Consider the following 19620-nt stretch of genomic DNA (forward strand, 5'->3'; position numbering starts at 1 on the left):
GTGCATTTGTAAAATGGTACAGTGATATGTTAGATCAATATAGATTTTGTCAGGCCATATTCTAAATATGGATCGTGTCCAATCCGTGAGCTATTATCAATACCTGCACATGCTATAGCTCACAATAGAGAAAAGCTCACTAAAGACACACTGGAAAAGATTTGGGGAACAGTGAATTATGACACCTGGGTTGTGACGCAAACGGAAAGGAGAAGCTGGACTCAATTCAACATAAATTAGACAGAAAGAAACTTATAGCAGATGCAAATGTGATATATTTGTTAAGTAATTGCACATAAATACAAACATTTGTAAGGAGGAGTTGTGGGTCCTTGGCATCAAAAGATTGAAGACAAAGAAAAGTGGTGAGAAGCGGAAGAAAAGTCCTACAACGGTTGATGGGTTTTTGCTGTTACAGGCGTGTCAGTCTTTGATATTGGCCAGTGGCGTATCTGCAAGGTCCACAGACGCCACTGAGTGAAGGGTTCTCCACATCCCTTGAGCCCTTGGTTAACTGGCGTTTGGCAAGCCAGCTGCCTCACCCTCAACCTCCTCACAGGAGCTGGCAGCCGTTCCTCTTCTTGCGCTTACGCACCTGCAGGGCGGCCCGGGTGGCCATCTCAAACACCTCCCGCACGCCGTCCTTGGTCTTGGCTGAGCACTCCAGGTAGCCGAAAGCGCCGATGCGGTTGGCCATGTCTCTGCCTTCGTCAGACTTGACCGGCTCCTGCAGGTGTTACCGTCACACGTAGAAAGTAAAAATTGTGCGGCCGGCGGCGTTTATGTCGGAGTGTTTGCGACAGAGTTGGCCTTACCTGTTTCATCTTGGCCAGCTCTCTGCGCGTGTTCTCGTCGTTCCTGAGGTCCTTTTTGTTGCCTACCAGGATGATGGGGACGTTGGGACAAAAGTGTTTGACTTCAGGTGTCCATTTCTCTGGAATGTTTTCTATGAGAAGGAAAATATAGTGCTGCCTTGACATCTCAAATGAACTTTCAAGAAATCACAAGTGCCCCACACGGTGCTCCTTCTACGCATACCTTGACCGGCAGGGTGCAGAAATAGATAACTGAGTGACTTCAGGAAGCTTGAGCCAAGGATAATTTTTTATTTTTTTCCCAAAGACGGCGCCCGAGTAGGCAGCCGTCAGCAAGTGCTCTTCAAGAGCTTTGCTTTTTTTGTTGTTTTTTATTTTGTCACATGTTGTTTGTTGTTTCATCGTGTGGACCTGACATGGACTGTTTTCAGCGTTTTTTTTGGCCACGACATTCGTCAAAGGAGAAGTATCTGTGCTTGGTGGTTGCGCCTTCTCGGCAGCACGCCTGAGCCAGCACAGATTTTGATTGGGGAGGGATGTCGGTGCCATTGACTGTCGGTGCTGGACAGACCTGGGGCACTTGTGTTTTTTGCACCTGTAATGGGCAGCATTTGTCACAACCCCGTTTATTTTTTTTTTTTTTTGTGTGGAGATGTCGGCACTGTTGGACTGTCGGCGTTGGTGCGGCTGGATGGATGGCTGCTGAAGTTGAGGATGAGGAGAGAGGAGTGTTGGCGCAGAGCGCCGATGCGTATTTGTAACCAAGAGTCGCCACTTGGAATTGAAATGGATTTCCATGGGACAGGAGAAGTGAACCAATCTCTTTTTTCGTCAACGAATGCTACAGCTTCTTGTTGACTTTGAAACTTAGCTTGTAGCCGACGTGCGCACATTTTGAGCTTGACATCTCTGATCCACTGGTTAAAGGAAACTTTGATTCTCTCCTCTTTCATCTCAAACTGCTTCAAACAACAAAGCGTGTGATGGAAAAGTGGTTATGACTGCATGACTGTCTGTGTTTTATGTTATGCGTTTGTTTATTTATTTTACTTTATGTTAACTGTTTTGTTACTGCAACTGTTGTGAAAGCGCTATATAAATCAGTATGTATTGTATAAAACATATCATTCATGATTAACCAGAACCGGTTTTCCTTTTCTACCCTGAAAGGGACACTTGAGTGGGGCACTGATAACATCGGTCTCTGTATTTAAAAAAAAAACAAAAACGCTAAAATTCACCACTCAAATATTCAGTCTTGCTTTTTATTACTACATTCAGCACAATTGTGCTATGTGGCCGACGATGGGATGTACCTTGATATATCTTCCATCTGTCTGTTGCTTAAAGGGTTAGAATACTGTGACTGCTGAATACGTTTGTTAGGCTGTCTGTTGAGTTTTCTCACTGTGTTATTAAGCTAGCGGACATTCCGAAGGCAACGCTATGTGATTGCTTTAAATTACACAATGTGCAATATTTTGATTGACAGTAAACTTATACTTGAGGTCTTTTTTTTTAGGTTTTCTCAAAATTTTGCTGGCAGTTAGAAAAAAATAAATAAGAAACCAACACTCCCGAACCACCAAGTATCCTACTGGTCACAGTCCCTTGAACCTTGGTCCCAGGAAGTACAAAGAGACTGAACAAAACAATTAAATAAGACGGGCAACATGCCAGAAAAAGGAATCTACATGCATTTAAGCGGTATTACCAGAAGTCCTACATAAGATATATTTTATTGCTACGGGTGATGTTTAATATTAGACGAAAACATGTGCCCAAAAAGGACCCAATTCCTTGCTTCTATTTCCAACATTTGGTGAAGATAGGAAGGCATCAAAATTGGGGAGTGCTGCAGAAGATAGAGCACACAATGGCAGCATATTCCCTTAAAAGGGTAACGTTAACGTTTCCCGCTGCCTGTGGTCTATGTAAATGTAAACAGAGAGGTCACTGGCCTTCTGCTCAAGTGCCGAGAGAAGGAATACCAACACTGGCGTGGGAAAGAAAGCACAGACATGCTTGTCATTCATAACATGCAACTAATAAATAAATAAATAAATACAGGAGGGAAATGGGGTTGGGGTGTTTACTACTGAGCATCAATGTTCCCTCTAATTTTTCATATCTCTGGGCAAACAGACAATCTCACGTCTCAAGTCACACGAGGATCATTGTGAGCAACATCAGAAGTGCTCGCTGTGGCCACGCACCAGTATCACACCTGGGATCATAGAAATTCTCACTGCTTATTAAAATACACAAATTGTAACCGCAATTAATGCATGTTTTGCAGAACAGACCTTTCTCACTCGAAGAAATAAAGATCTCACTCAGTTTCACCGCTTGTTTTTTTGTTTGCACATACTGCGACAGCCATTCCAACTTAAAAGAACCGCAGTTTATTTTTATTTTGGTTTGGGGAGTCATGGTATCACAGTCACTGCCAGCTCATTTCGCCATGATTAAGGGTTAGCATTAGCACCACTTATCCCCGCCGCACTGTTATTGTTATGTAGCGTGTATGAGGTGAACACATGCACAAGTACTATCAGTGCCGTGATTGGCTGCATAGCGTCATTGCATCGTATCGTACGAATGGCTGGATACCTGTCACTCACTGAATTACACAGCAAAATGACACAGAAAAAAATGTGGGCTACCTCATTCATTTGCAGTGTGTTCACTACACTGGATTGGTTCTCTTGTGCGCTGAGAGTGTGCGACCGGTGCGCAGTTGCGCAGCTTAGCTGGAACATTGCTGAGCATGTGCCAAAAGGCAACAGTTTTATCTTGTTTCCAGCTTTTCGATTAGAATGACATTTCTCTGAATTTCACCTTAATGCTCCTCTCTGTCTTTGGTTGGACAGCAATTCTTAAGAGGAGTTGTGGGCGTGTTTGGGAGTATTGCTGCTGAGACGATGGCGTATCTCTCACGGGATGAATAAAGTCCGAGCACATTTGACGCAAACATTGCCAAATGCCAGCAGCATGCTGACAGAGCGGCCTATCTCGTCATCAAGCGCACTCTTGACTCGACTTACCAAGACTGTCGGGGCTGTCAATCGAGAAGCACATGAGGATAACGTCTGTGTCAGGGTAGGAGAGAGGCCTCAATCTGTCGTAGTCCTCCTGGCCCGCCGTGTCCCACAGCGCTAGTTCCACCTGCCGAAAGGGGGCACAAAACAGGTCAGCACATTTCAAATGCGGGTTCGGGGGAAGACTCCAAAAACACTCAAGCAGGCCGTGAGCAACCCTTGCTCACTCACCGCTTGGAGTAAATAAATCATTATTTTGCCATCAAAAACTCTTTGTCGGCATTGTTTTTGTTGCTTTAAAATTTGGGGTCAACAGATTATTTTGGCCAAAAGACAACCCATGTATCTACTGTTGATGAATGGAAAAGGGGAGGGAAAACTTCTGGTCAATCAATAGTGTACTTTCGGTAGATTAGGTACTTGTCAAAGGACACAAAATGCTTTGGGTGTTCCAAAGGCTCCGCTGCACAGCACAATGTATGACTCCGATCTTATGAACTTGTTCACGTTAAAAAAACAAAAGCCACTTCTCATGTGAGCGTAACGCGTCTGGCATGAGCAATGTCAGGTGACACACAGAAAAAAACTCCACAGGTTCACACGTAAATGACGGTCCCGCGTGTGGTGCCTCAATTCAGAACGTCAGAGGGATGAAGCGGGAGGCGGGAGAAAGATTTTGGGCAGAGAGGACGCTCCTTGATCTCATTTCATGGAGACGTCTTCTCCTGTCATTGCTGTGCATAACATATCCAGTGATAATTTTAAGGCTTACCGGCAGCGAGTCGCTGATCAGAGTATGAGTCCCATTATGCATTGAGAGAGTCCCAAATTTCGAATTCTGAAACGGTCTACTCATTCAATTGCATATGATAATAACACAAACAACAACATACAATTATAAACAAATGCTGCAAAAAGTTAAATAATTCAGTAGCAGGCCTAAGGATTTCGGAAATTGATGGGAACCGTTTTGCGGTTCCGTCGGATTACCCAATGGGAAACCACGGGAACTAATATTGGGTTCCGTAAACGTTCATCATGGGAATCCAATTTTCTATTTTGACTGATATTCATAATCAAGAATTCTGAAACTCAAAAGTATAATGTTTCAAGGGTAAATGTTTGAAAACTATGCATTAACAATGAACATTACATCAGTAGCTGTGTCCTCCAGGTTTATTCCAAAAAAGAAATGGATCTAAAACTGGTGTACTCAATGTGGCATCATCTGAGTATTTTTTCCAATCTCACACTGCAAAGATTAATTGACTGGCAATCATTAATACAGGTACGTATTGATGTGGCTTGACATCCTCTTCCCAAGACGATGGATGTGTAATCTACGATCAATTCGACGAAAGAATTTAACACACGTCATCATGAATGCTACCAACAGTTAACATTAGCATTACTACACCTTGTGACGAATGTTTTATTCATAAAGTTACCATGCTACAACCAGGAAATTATAGAATAACCAATACTGTTTCATAATATTTTTCACAGCGATTAGCCTACAAATCGAATGACCAACTTGCCTCACAATCGTGCCTCTCATCGTATCTTGCTCTCGTGTTCTGTGCATACGTCACAGGTGAGTTTAGTGATACGCCCTTTGGACGATTCATACGAAAAATCAGATTGGCATTCCCATTTCTTAAATGTCATAATTAGTAGACCTTTGTGAGCCGCCATCTCAAACTTTCATCCGCGCAATTCCTCAGTTTGCGGTCTAAAATAGCAACCCGCATGCGCACATAACGTCATCTGTTGCGTCGCCGCCCCTCCTCCAACACTGAAAACACTCACACTCACACGCCACACCACAAACACACATACAGGCACAGTGAAATCGCATTGATCACAGTCAACTCGTGTGCGGTGACTTTTATGGTTAAACTATTTTTCGGTTCCGTTAAAAATGACGCCACAGAAATGACACGCTACCGGTAACGATTGTTACCGTGAAATCCTCAGGCTTGCCGTCGTTTTTTTTGTTTGTTTGTTTTGACTGAGAAATTTCCTTGCGTCCCAAAAACGCACATTGTTTGGAACTGTGCGTCGCATGGGAAAATTATGTGTCTAGGACGCAAAACGCAGCAGTAACGAGATGGCTGCATATCAACCATCTGCGTGGGTGAATTGCTGCCATCGCCACAAATGCCTACTTTTTGCTTCATGTTTCGAGTGGGATTCAATCCAAGTCAAATATAAAAGTAACACCGTTACTCAAAACAACTTCACAGATTCCCGGACGATTGGGAGTCGTCTTAAGTTGATTACAAGTTCTCACTTATCTTGTGACACCATTTTCAATGTAATTGAAAAAAAAACGTGGGGGGGGGGGGGTGCTACAATTCCCACAGACACAAAATCACAGACCTGCCTGCCCTGGTTGGTCTCAATTTAAATTGAAGCTTAACACATGTAGGCAAGCAGCTGCAACTGTTGTCCACTTATCATGTAGCCTTTCCCAGGCTGTGTCCTGCTTTTCAGCACTTTGGACGCTGCGCACTCATTTCAGGTCTGCCCATCGCTTTGCCAATGATAAAATTAGTCATTTGACGCAAGTGACATCAGGCAGGAGGCCGCTACGGCTTTCCAAGGTCATACTGGTTTTTCGATGTGAGCAGCTTCGTTCACATCCGAGGTGCCTGATTTTGAGGAGCAGGAAGCAAGAACAGGAAAGAGGACATGAGTCATTTTGTACAAAGGGTGGGGGGCGGGGATTTCCACGCCTGCACAGGAAGGTGCCACTGATCCAATTCCTGTTGTTGGCTGCAGTTCAGCTGCACGGTTGCAAATAAAAAGTACCAAGCGCTTGTTCAGATTCCACATTTGTTCCCGACCTGCGCACGCGATGTACCTGTTTGCAATCCACTTCAATGTCGGCGATGTAGTTCTCAAAGACTGTGGGCACATAGACCTCCGGGAACTGGTCCTTACTGAAGACGATGAGCAGACAGGTCTTGCCGCACGCGCCATCTCCCACAATCACCAACTTCTTCCTGATGGCTGCCATCTGCAAGTGCAAGACAATTTGCTTAGTGGAGCTCCAAAATAAAATACCGGTATGCCCAAAGAAGTCAGTTAGAGCGGAACAGCCGCCCACCACCCGCTTCCTGGGTTGGATCTGGGAAAAGAACACAGACACGTCTGCCACTGTCAATATCACACGCGCATGAGTACCTCCACTTGGAGGCTCCAAGTCCTGAAGAAATGTCTTGCGCTTTCTTTTCTTAACAATTAAGCAAACTATAATTTTTTTGGCCCATAATACAACTAAAAGCGGGCCTCATTTTGCAGCTCGTACGGACACTACACGTTGACCACAGAAAAGCGGTTGCAAGTTCCCAACAGTTCCCCCGTTGGAATAGCCTGACGAACAGGCACTTGAATGATAGGTTCACATCACTGCTCTGCTTGCCTTCTCCATCTTCAGTTTTAATGACTTCCCGTCTAAATCGTGTCTCATGTTGGGGCTCTTCTCTTCAAGTGGACATGTCGCAATAATTGGGGCTTAAAATGACCTTAAACACCAAACTTTAGATTTTAATACGAGAATCAAATGCCGACGAGTGCCTAGCCTGGCGAGCCGAAGCCACTTTCTTTCTGCACAAAAGAAATGAGTGGACAGGACACCCCTGACCGCGGCCCGGCGGCAATCAAATCAATTTTTTTGCTGTGACCTAGTCCATCCAACATTCAAAACAACACACGGGAGAGGTGACAGTTTGTTTCATTCAGCATTTGACTGCACTTGAAATGACCAGAAACCCCTGGAGTCATGCGTACTCCAGCAGCTGACAGCAGTTATTTCAAACTGATGTTTTTTTTTTCTTGCCTTTTTTCCTCTGACCTCACGTCCACGCTTTGCTGATCGGGTCATTTATAGGGCCGTTCACACGGCACACATTTGCTCCGGTGCTGCACCGAGATAGTTTGTTGCGGGATATTTTGCACCGCAGCAAATTGTGTGGAATGTTCACACGTACAAAGCCGCTGAGCGGGGCAGCCCCGGTACAGTCTCGGGGCTGCCCCACTTGCGTTCACACGGCAGTTTCTGCAGCGGAGCAAAACGACAGAAAACAAATGAGCTGTCGTGTTGGCTCTTTTTAAAATGTACTGTATATACACAACTCGAGCGACGACTGGACCGGCACGTCCTTCTCCTTCTCGGTTTCCGTGCCTTCTGCTCAAGAGTGACCGCCCAAGAAAACGTAAATGAACGATGACTTCAATGACACTCAGAAAAGCAAACACTATTGCGCTAAACAGAAAATCAAGAGAGGAAATCACAAAATAAATTCTATGGGGATGGGGGGTTGTGAACAAACAACAAAGGAACAAACAACTCAGAGACAGTCCAGTCTCCTACAAAAGGAAATATGTTACTAGCCAAGTCTTGTGTCGTTATGAATCAACACATTACAGAAGTCCGACAGAGCACGAAAGCAACACATTCTCGCCATACGTACTCTTCACAAGCATTTGCTCTGGAGCTAATTTAACCCAGTTGCGTTCACACGTGCACATTTACACCGGTGCTGCCTCGCAAACGAGCATTTGCCCCAGAGCAAATATTTGACCCACCTCACTGAGGTGGGTCAAATTTGGTCCGGTATAAGCTCCTTTCCGGGGCTACTCCGGAGCTAATTTGCACGTGTGAACGCTCTACTGGGGCAGCCCCTGCGCAGCACCAGACCAAATCTTGCTGTGTGAACAGCCCTTCTGTTGGCTCAAGTTTGCACCACCTCGGGAACCTTACCACTTTACGTGTGGTCTCAGCTTTCCTCGCAACCTTGCTAATGTGAGCTCCTTACTTGTGACAGCCGGTCTCGCGTTCCACAATGTCCTGCAGCTACAAGTGCAGACATTCAAACAGGAAACACTCAAAGAGAATTCTACTCATCTCCACGACTGACACACATTTCCAATTGCTCGTCAAGTAGAGTCAGAGAAGCAGTGAGTCGGTGAGTCTCATCCGAGCGTTTTCTTCTGAGCTCTTCAAGCCATGTTCCGTTTTCAGCAGGACACTGGCAGTGACTGCAAAGTTCTTGAGATTAGTCTAACATCAGCTATTGCGGCACTGAGCCAAGAAACCTCCTCTGATAAGCACGAAAGACAATCCCCCATTGGCACATGCTGGACTTGCTCAACAAGTCCATGGTTCGCCCATTGAAAACACACAAGCACATTCTACTTTCCTGAAGAGGAGGAAAATACTGCATGGTGGTGCACTTGAGGTGGACTGGCATCTATGTGCAGTTTGACGATACTGTTCTAAGGGTGGATGTCATAGACACAAGTAGACCGTGCGGATGGGAAATGCGCTGCCAGAAGAACGAGCAGCGAGCCAGGAACTGACATGTTGCCATCAGTGGATGTCAACTTCAGCCAAGAGCCACAATTTGCTTCAAGACATTTCTTTACACTGTTTGTTATACCTTCTTTGTACTACATGAACATGAAGATATAAACAAAAAAATCTCCCCCTTGATTAGGCAGATAATAGTTTTGTATTTTTCATTGTTATTTTTGGGTTTTCTTTAATTCTGTTTCATTTTGCTTTTACAACAGGTTTGTTTTTATTTAATGTTTCGTTTTAGTTTTGATTAATTTTATACACACACACACACACACAATATTGAGTGTGAAGATTAAAAAAAACAGGCTACAACGTATTGTATGATGTAAACAACAATTTGCAAACAACTTTTTGACCTTCTTGTATAGCAATATCAAAATCAATACATTTAAAATAAATGGAAAAATCTCATGCATAATATTGAGAAAGACAAAAATGAGGGACCATTTTGCTAAAATTAGTAAACGCAATTTGTGGTCTTCATTTTCTCTCGCTTTAAAAGCATTTTGTTTTTTATTACATCATTTTGTAACATATATGTTAGCATAACATATAACATGAATTTTGTTTCAATTGAACGGTGTTTGTTTTTTCTTCTTCTTTCTACCCACATTCTTGCTGCTGGAGGCTGTAAATTTCCCCAGTGTGGGACAAATAAAGGATATCTTAATACTTAATTTTCAGTTCTTGCTTTCGTTTTTATTAACGTCAATAACTTTGCTTTTGATGAATCAACTGTTCCATGCAGCTAAGCTAACACTGTTGCATCACCACCATTTGCAATTTTGCCCACTCTTGGATTTAATAACCCCCTTACATTGACATGACATTATTACATATTTAAAGGTCAGGTCAGAAGTAAACTTGGCCAACCATCTTTCAAGTAATACTTAGGGATAAAACTATTTCCAGCATACTGTCGTGAGTTTTTTTTTAACACAACGCACTCCCGAGTTCATAGAAAGACCCATAGCAACACACTTAACAAAAATGCTTTTGCTCGGCAATGTCCGGCAAGTGACGTCATTTACAGAATGTCGAGTCGTCAGTCAGCCACTGTAATGCGTTGTTGATTGTTCCGTTAACTGCTCTTTGCCATCAGTATCAAGTTCTTCGGCAAAATCCCTTGGTGCTGTAGAGCGACGCACTATTCGCATTCAGGCAAACAGTTGTTTAAGTGGCAAAAGTAGAGAATTGGGAACGTCAATGGACCAAAAAATTGGAACGTTACCGTTTCGCTCTCCCGAAGTGGATAAATTTTACGCCGGCGTCGACGAGCATTCTTTGTTACAAGCACTTAGAAGACCTTTATTTTCTCAACTGGATTTGCAAAAAAGGTAGGTGCGCAAATCAATGAATAATTCTAACTGTTTATGGAAACCTTTGATTCAAAGTATTATACATGTACATGGTTGTAATCCTGTACGAAAACATTCAAATTATATGAATGCATGAATGGAATCCTCTGTAACTAACAATGCTGCCGATATAATGTGCGGAATGGCCGACAACGCAACAGAACTACCTTAGCAGTGACAATGTAAGACACTGACCCACTATGACTTGTGCTCTCAGTGCTAGCGGGAATACCTGGACCAAGTAGGTCATCCCATCGTGAGCAATTTACAGCACGGCAAAGCATTGAATTTCAAACAATAATGCTAGGCTAATAACCACATCCTATATGGCATACCGTTCTTTCATTCCCAATGGGTCTCTTCTGCATTCCATGTCTGGCCGTTCAGGCACAACATTTTCCACATCCTGAGCATTTGGCTCGTACATGTAAGGTCCAATATCCATTTTGTCACCCCCCCCCCCCACCCTCCAACTCCTCAAACACCTGGATCCCCTCGGATAACTTTGAAATGTTGCTTTCCGAATCGATTTCTAACTGGCTTTGTACCCATTCCATAGGGAGCACCGCTATTGTTGCCTTAAAGTGACGTCACACTTCCGGGTTTGACGCCTGTCAGGATTTCACTTCGGGAAAACTTTTCGTCATATTTGTCAATAACACTATTTTTTCACGCTTTAATTGATTCAGTTAAATTGTGATATAAACATATTTCGTTTGGGATTTTCTAAAACTACAGTTTGCGTGTGTGTAAATGTGTGTGCGCGCGCGCGCAGGTACCGTTTTAATGGCACTTTGCAGGTTGGACTATCAGTACAGCACGTAGTGCAGTGCATTTTTTCTCTTTTATTCGGAAGTATGCTGTAGCATGGATACAAACGGAGGGGCTGCTCTCATGGAGCCGAGCAGCACAACAAGGGTGTGGTGGCTCAGATTCCTCCGGAGAAACATTTCAGCAACCTTTGAAACTGCTCCACACTCGAACACTAGTGTAAACTACATTTGATAGCAACCAGACAATTCATCGCAATACAAAGATAAAACACACTCCCGTTAAATACCGAGGTCAACAAACTGACGCCTTTTAAAAGTGCAAATTTGAACTTCACAATTAGATGACGTCATCAACTCCCAGGCACACCGTGCTAGTTCCAGTGATAGCTTGCCCGGTTCAAGGTTCTAAAGAAATCAGTTTCAACGTCAAATGTTATCCTCGTGGTGAGACGCCACCCAGAAACCTCGAAATACATTTGGGATGGAAATTGGGAAAAGTTCGGCACAAATAACAAACATCATGTTTCAACAAGTCAGTGAGCTGTTGCTACATAGATAGCTAAGTGGCTAGCTAGTTAAATGAGCAGTGGTGGTTTCAGGTCAAAGTCACATTGTTGCCTCAGGAAGCCAGTGACGCTATTGACCTGTTAAATTTTGGGGTTGTTCGCCTACCTCGGCCGAAGAAGACTTTCAAATATTAAGAACCGCTGTCCCTCCTTCCCAAACTGGCAGAAGTGAAGTGAAGCAGCTGGGAAGGAATCAGACGCATTCCCTCGCAGACTGCTGCGTTCACATCCCTCGTAAAACCTATCAATCATAACCCGGTATGTTCTTTCGGTAGAAAACACATTGGGTGGTTGGCCTCTAAGTTCCTTTTTAGTGTATTTTACTTCACGTTTATAGATTGAAGTGGAATTCTGGAAACAACATGGCACAAATAGATGACATGTTCGAGTGTTATACAGTGTATAAGGTCCTCAAATATTTGGACAAATCGAATTCCCTGAATGCAACCTGGTGACGAGCCACAACGCCTCCACGCTATTGGCCCGTGTGATTTAACTGTTCCAATTCTCACGCCCCTCTGTGGTTCGATATGATGTCAATTATTTGGCTTTAATTTGGTTAATATTTAAATGTTTGGCTTTGAAATGGTTGATCTTAACTTTTCATCCGTACTCAAATTAGCTATCAGTGTTTTTATACCACTAAAAGCAGGTCAAATTTTTGACATGCCATCCTCTCGTGATGTCCCTTGCGTTGCACTACTGTATTCGAATGCACGCCCCCCGGCGGGCAACTGGTTAGCACGCCGGCCTCACGGTGCAGAGGTGCAGGGTTCGAAGCTGGCTCCGACTTTCCTGTGTGGAGTTTGCATGGTTACTCGCCGTACCTGCTTAGGTTTTCTCCCGGTACTGTGGTTTCCTCCCATATTCCAAAAAATGCATGGCGGGTTATTGGAACATTCTAAATTCTCCTTAGGTGTGAGTGCTGTAGTTGTTTATTATGCATGCCCTGCGATTGGCTGGCAACCAGTTGAGGATAAGTGAATTTGAAAATGGATGGATCTTATTTTCTTCTCAGTTGTCACAAAAGACACAATGGATTATGCCCACACACCATCTTCGCATTTGTGCTACGGAGGCGCGCTAATTTCTGGTCGCTCGTAAGGCATAGATATAGTCTTGCAATATCTGTTAATAGTTATTTGTGCATTTGGGCGGGGGGAGGAGGGGAGGGGCTTGAGAGGGGATGAGCCATGAGGGGAAGATGGGCTCGAAAAGAAGTCTGGGTGAGCAGCACAAAGGCGGTAGTGGTTTGTGTCTACAACAAGGTGACCGCAGGCCTTTCTATGTTCCACAATTCTCAGGGAGGCAGGAAAACACCTCATGCATATTAACTAGTACAGTAGTTCTATAATAAATTGTAATCAAACGACACACACCCATCCATCTTCATATGGTCAACAGACTCCCAGTGCAGAGAATTATTTTTCACATATGTGTATGACACGACCCTTGTACATCATTGCAACTGTAGAATTCTATAGAACTATCTAACCAATCAGTGGCGTTCCGTCAGGGCCAGCAAGGCCTTCTCTGCTGGCCTAAACATTCTCAGAAAAGTAAATTTAATAAATTTACTTGTGTTGCTAACCAGTTGACATTTATTAAATTTAATAAACCAGTTGGCCATCTCCCAACCCATACTAACACCCACACCACAATAATTAGCCAAGTTCATGGCCACGAAATATTGGGCCGTAACAGTACAACATTAAACAACATAATCTATGTCATACTCTGATATCCAGCTTGGAGTCACCAATACACACTTGAAGTTTAGAATAATTAGTGTATTCTTAGTAGACTGAAAACAATATTGCAGCGGATAAAAAGAAGTGATCAGATTCAGAGGACTGCATGAAAAAAAAGAAATGCTGATGTGGTAATTGCTTCCTTACGTACCTACCTACCTACCTACCTACCTACCTACCTACCTACCTACCTACCTACCTACCTACCTACCTACCTACCTACCTACCTACCTACCTACCTACCTACCTACCTACCTACCTACCTACCTACCTACCTACCTACCTACCTACCTACCAACAATGAAACGGCCTTAATGGCATTGAACATAAAAGTTCTACCAGTTGTAATTGCAGGTCTCACCAGAAGAGGGTCCTCGTATACAAGGTGACGTTTTCCACTACCACGAAACATCATGATTTATTTCACTTCAGAATGTGTTTTATGAGGACTCATTTAAAAATAGTTGACATCCTATGAAGTACTGGTCAGTATTGTTCATGCTTCTTTGCTTCTCCGGAGGATACTTAGGAGGTTTTTAACCTGGATCTAAACCAAATAAAAAGACTCATATTTCTTTATAATTTGACATTTATGGCCATCATCATTTCCAGCCTCCTACTCGTGCTCGTACTTGGTGCTGATTTTTCCCCGAAACAGTGCTATCAGTCGCACAAAACGTAGGTTGTTGGATTTCTCCTCTCCTAAGTGGCTTTCATCTTGACTCCCCCTGGTGTCTCCTTCTTCTGTAAGTCAGCTGAGTTAAACACACTCCTGGGAACTAGAAAAGATCGTGTGAGAAGTCCCCTGCTGCCTCCTATAAAATACTTCCAGAATACTGTTGCCACTGGCCTGCATAGATGATCATTCTTCATGTGTGGGTGTCGCCACTGGGGAAAATGAGGAGATTTGGAGAAAAACAAGCGTGGTAGGTGGGGAAGGAGAGATGAGATGGATGAATGAACAAAGTCAGTGTGGCCCCACTGGCAAATGGACTGCCTGGATTTCAGTGGCCTCCCCCTGCACACTGATGCCTCTAATTGACACACAAATCCAAATAGGAAGAATGGCCTGGACTGATTGGACAATTTAACACTCTGTGATGCTGGTTGGAGACATTTTTCTTCGTCAGACCTTGTCCCCAATGACTTGTACAAACGAATAGCCTCGGCGGTGTCTTGCTTAAAAAAAATCAGTCCACCCTGCCAAAATGGGAAGAATTTGGTGCCCTTGTGATACATGAAGCGAAAGGCGAGCATCCCTGCTTGCGTTCTCGTCCCTTCTCGAAGCTACTTTCATTTACAGTACATTGAGCCCAAGTGAGACAGCATATTAGGCAGAGATTATACAAATAAGTTTCCATGCAAGTAGACTAAAAGCCTTTAAACTAGAGCTGTCAAACGATTAAAATATTTACCGTACTCTAATTAAAAATGCAATGTCATAATTAACTCAAATGTAGTACAAATGAACAAAAAAATGAATCGTGATTACTCACATATTTTTTATCGTTTCTGAATTTCCTTTTACATTTTTTGTCCTATTTTTCCCCATTTTAATGCTCTCATCAACTTGGAATCATGAATCAGTTTTCTATGTGCCAAATGCAAATATTTACTGAAATAACAATTTCAATTTTACATGAACATTTTTCACTTGGAGCAGTTGTTCACACATAATCTTTCACACAATATTACTGTCCATCAACAACAGTGAAAAAAAATATTTTGTCACACAACAGCTGCTTTAACAGCTTTTTTAATGAAATCAAAACAGAGCAATAATACATTATAAAGTGCACATCTAAGGTAAACTAGTACTCAGCCTAAAGTGGATTTAAACAATAGTTGCATACTTCGTTTTTCTCACGTTTGCTTTGAACACAGCAGTCTGTTTCTGTATGTTTGTTGGAGAATAACGAGACCCCGGACACCAGTGTTCGTTATGTGCCGCTGTATTCAAAACTGCCGGCCGTACAAACAAGCGCAAGCACTTCCCCCGTGCTGCTGGGGCAAACCATTCTGAAAGAGGGGGGTTTCACTCCCCCTAACAAAGTCAGGCTATGTTGATTATGTTGGTACTTCTTGCGCGGAAGTCTCTCTACGGTTTTTGTGTCTACCTCATTTCGGATGACTACACTTGGTTCGATGACAACACTGGAGACGTTTTATTTTCGCTAGGTCGCTACCACTGTACCGCTGAACTTTCGTTGTCATGTCACCGCCTCTGCGCACCGTCACTGTCAGACGAACACAGAGAAGCTCCACCCGCTCTATTTATATGGACACGGAACGCTGTAATCTTCCACACAAAATAGTTCCAAACAAGTAACGTCAGTGGCATACATCGTATACCTGTATGATACACAGAGAGAGAAGAACAGGTAACTTTGATCTTGTCAGTGGAGCAATCTGGCAACTTTTTAAAAGTAAACTTTCCATTCATAAACTCTTTAAGTATCCGTTTTCGGTGTCTCGCGCTGCCATGGCTGGCAAAACAGACATGGGCGTGGACTTCTGCAGCGCGCTTGTTGTTTTGTTCTGGTGTATTTATAGAGCAACGTAACATCCGCTTGTGACGTGTGCCGCGTTAATCTCGCGAGAAAAAATTTAATCCCGTTAATATTCATTTAAATTAATGCCAATAAAAACGCGCTAAATTGACAGCTCTACTTTCAACCTCTGAAGGCAGTACGCGACAGTATCGTCCTATTATCTCTCTCCCCCTTGTCGCTCTAAGACAGGTGTCACCAACATTTTTGAGGTTGAGAGCAACTTCATGTGTACCGATTGTGTGAAGGGCTACCAAATTGATACACGTCTGAAATAACATATTTGTCCAAAATACCTTCAATAATATGAGGATGTGTTATTTTTAATACTTGATGATTTAAATTGTCAGACTTTGATCGTGTTTCGAAATTTCTCACAGTACTGCCAATGTTTGCATTTTTAAATCATAATTTCTACTAGCAAATCACAATGTCCAGGCACTGGCGGGCTACTCAAGTGGTCTTCACGGGCTACCTGGTGCCCGCGGGCACCATGTTGGTGACCACTGCTCTAAGATGAAAGATTGCAGAATGTAGATGTTACAAATGCCTCTCCAGAAATGTGTCGCCTCAAGTTTCAAACAGAGCGTTTTTTTTTGTTCGATGTCATCCCGATAAGAGCTAAAGCTCTTCATGAGATGTAGAGAAGGAGAACGAGCTGGAGAGACGGAGAGGGAGGAATGCAGTGGGGAAACTGAGAGTGGGAGAGTATTAAAAATACAGAAGGAGCAACAGATCTTGCTATGCATGAATCAGTACTCCGGAGCAACTAAATACCAGATTTTTGATGGTGTTGTTTTCCCTTACAAAATCCTGCCTTGCTGCTGACAGCCTGTTGTCGGAGAGCGAACGCGACAGCCAAGTATACAGTGGATAGCATCACGTCAAAAGTAGCAATGTTCACATATAAAAAGTCGACGCACCCCACTCAGCACACACCTGACGTAATTTAATGTGCCTCTAAATCAGCTGGCATTTATAAAACAGCTGACATTTGATAAAAATCAGCTGATCTAGAAGACCTTTCTTGACTTTTTTTTTTTTACTTCAGCAGTAGTCTGAAGGTTTTGTGCTAACACAGACTGGTATTTGGGACTGCTTACATTTTCCTCCATCTTGACGAAGACCCCAGTTGCAGGCTCGAGAAAAATTGCTCCAAAGTGTAATGCTGCCATCAGCATGCTCCACTTCAGGTATGGTGTTCTTTTTGTGATGAGCAATATTGTGTTTGCGCCAAACATACCTTTTCCCGTAATGAGTAAAAAGTTGATACTAAACGTTGATTTTATTGGCTCATATTAGCTTTTCTACATGTGCTTGGAAGAAATCAAATGTAGTTGTTTTTCTTGGTAGGATAACACACTTCCATCGTGCTACCTACCAAACATATGAAGAACATGGGAGGTTATTGAAACAGCCAGTAAATGCCGGACATTCCTGCAGCTCTTTTAAAGTCGCTGTCAGCCTCAAGAGAGCCTCCTGGCCAGTCTTCCCCTCGTCTTGTCATCAATTTTGGTGCGCTATCCAATTCTGGCTAATGCCTTTGTTGCAGCATATTTTCTCCACTTGATGACGACTGTCTTCACTATATCCCATGTGATATTGAATACTTTAGAAATTCTTTTGTGACCTCCCGACTAAAACCTTTGAAAAATGACAGCCCAGCTGCTGTGGAAGCTTACGCTGGACTATTGCTGGTGCTGTAAAATGCGAGTACAAAAATATCAGGGAAAACCTAGTATAGAACTTCTGAAATTTATTTTGGGTTCATCAGAGTCACTTTAAATCGTGTGGCAGGCTCCCATTTAACATGAGTTTGAATGTGATTGGTTAAATTTGAGCACATTCAAGTTATAAGAGGGTATGCAAACTTGTGCAACTACATTAGCTCACTTGTTTATCTTTATGTCCAAACCCTATAACAATTCTCACTTTTTTCAATAACGTTTTACAGGTTATAGGTCACATTAATGGTGGGAAAGGTTTTGCAATGATTTATCTTGGTCTCATCACTACCATTTAAACAGGGCCATGTAGACTTTTTATGTCCACTGCATAAAGTCAGCCGTTTGCTTTATTGGCCCCTAATAAAATTCCTTGGATGTCAGAGTCAGAGATGTTTTTTTTCTCCCACCAAGCAGGGATGGTGGTACTTTGGGATCATGGGTTGCAATCTCGTCGTCAGAAATCGGTGTACCCCCACATAAGCCAGCCACTCCAACATTTAATTTGATATTCCAAAATATATTTCCGAATGATTTTCTCAGCTCCCCATGTATTGGTCAAGTGAGAGAAAAAAAATTCTGGCCTGATGCCAAGTGGGAATGCATGACAAAAACGTACCAGCATTTTCACCATGCACCACTCCTGAATGTTTTAAAAAGCCGTAGCAACAAGTCTTACTGCGGTCTCTCTCTTTGAACTCGCTCCCAGCTTTCCAGCTGGTGTACGTATCACCCTGCACGTATAGGATAACTGACTCCCTTCACACACAGACATCTGATAAGTTCGAGCACCATTACTTTTTTCCCCAATTAGGACAGCAGGTGACTCAGCCAATAAATGCTCACTTGAGCATTTCCTGATCTTCCACCTCCATTAGTTTTTGTGTATTGTTGCATTTTGGCTCAATGGAAGTGAAACACAATTTCCATCCAGACTCAAAGAAGCCAACATTTTTGTCTCACAAACGTTTCACAAATGTAGCTAGCTAGATAGATAGATAGATAGATAGATAGATAGATAGATAGATAGATAGATAGATAGATAGATAGATAGATAGATAGATAGATAGATAGATAGATAGATAGATAGATAGATAGATAGATAGATAGATAGATAGATAGATAGATAGATAGATAGATAGATAGATAGATAGATAGATAGATAGATAGATAGATAGATAGATAGATAGATAGATAGATAGATAGATAGATAGATACTGTATGTTTAGGTATGTACTGTAAATGCAAAGTTAATTAATGTGAATAGTTCAGCCCTTGGTAAAATACTGCCAGTGTCTATGAAGTTTGAAATTGACTGAGAAGGCTAGTGAAGGTGTGTCTAGAATATCTGTAATGTAAATTTAATGCATCCACTGCAACTGTGTTGTCGCTGCCACTAATGAGAGTCTGGAGCAAGTCTTTCCCGCAGAGATGCGAGGCCATCAATTAGCAATGCGAGAGGAGGCTGGCCTTTCATGCTCATTGCAGCTTTGGAGGAATTAGTCCCTTTGAACATTTACATCTTGGAGTGAAAAAAGGAACGGGAGAAAGAGACAAGAGGAGAGAGTTCAGACTGTAGCTTTCACCCCACTGTAATCTGACTGAAAGACTTGGGTGCAGAGGGTAGCAACTTTTTTCTTTAACTCCAGAACTTGCTGTGTCAAAAAAAAAAAAA

General features: G+C 42.8%; 2 protein-coding genes across 3 annotated transcripts in view; both read right to left on the reverse strand.

Annotated features, from left to right (window-relative positions):
* mxra8b (matrix-remodelling associated 8b) overlaps nucleotides 1-19620 on the reverse strand; it is a 197007-nt gene that overhangs the window by 104724 nt on the left and 72663 nt on the right. The gene's annotated exons all lie outside the window — the stretch shown is intronic.
* On the reverse strand, nucleotides 253-12194 carry LOC127596059 (rho-related GTP-binding protein RhoA-D). 2 transcript variants are annotated; one of them, XM_052058216.1, is made up of 5 exons: nucleotides 12028-12194; nucleotides 6723-6878; nucleotides 3863-3983; nucleotides 816-946; nucleotides 253-727 (listed from the first exon to the last, which is right to left on the reverse strand). In XM_052058216.1, exons 2-5 carry the CDS (start codon nucleotides 6876-6878, stop codon nucleotides 554-556), a joined length of 582 nt encoding a protein of 193 aa, XP_051914176.1. In that variant the 5' UTR covers nucleotides 12028-12194; the 3' UTR covers nucleotides 253-553. The 2 variants fall into 2 exon arrangements, with proteins under 2 accessions (XP_051914176.1, XP_051914177.1); XM_052058217.1 differs by lacking the exon at nucleotides 12028-12194 and adding an exon at nucleotides 12000-12022.

Source organism: Hippocampus zosterae, chromosome 2 (genome assembly GCF_025434085.1).
Source record: "Hippocampus zosterae strain Florida chromosome 2, ASM2543408v3, whole genome shotgun sequence".
Classification (NCBI taxonomy): domain Eukaryota; kingdom Metazoa; phylum Chordata; class Actinopteri; order Syngnathiformes; family Syngnathidae; genus Hippocampus; species Hippocampus zosterae.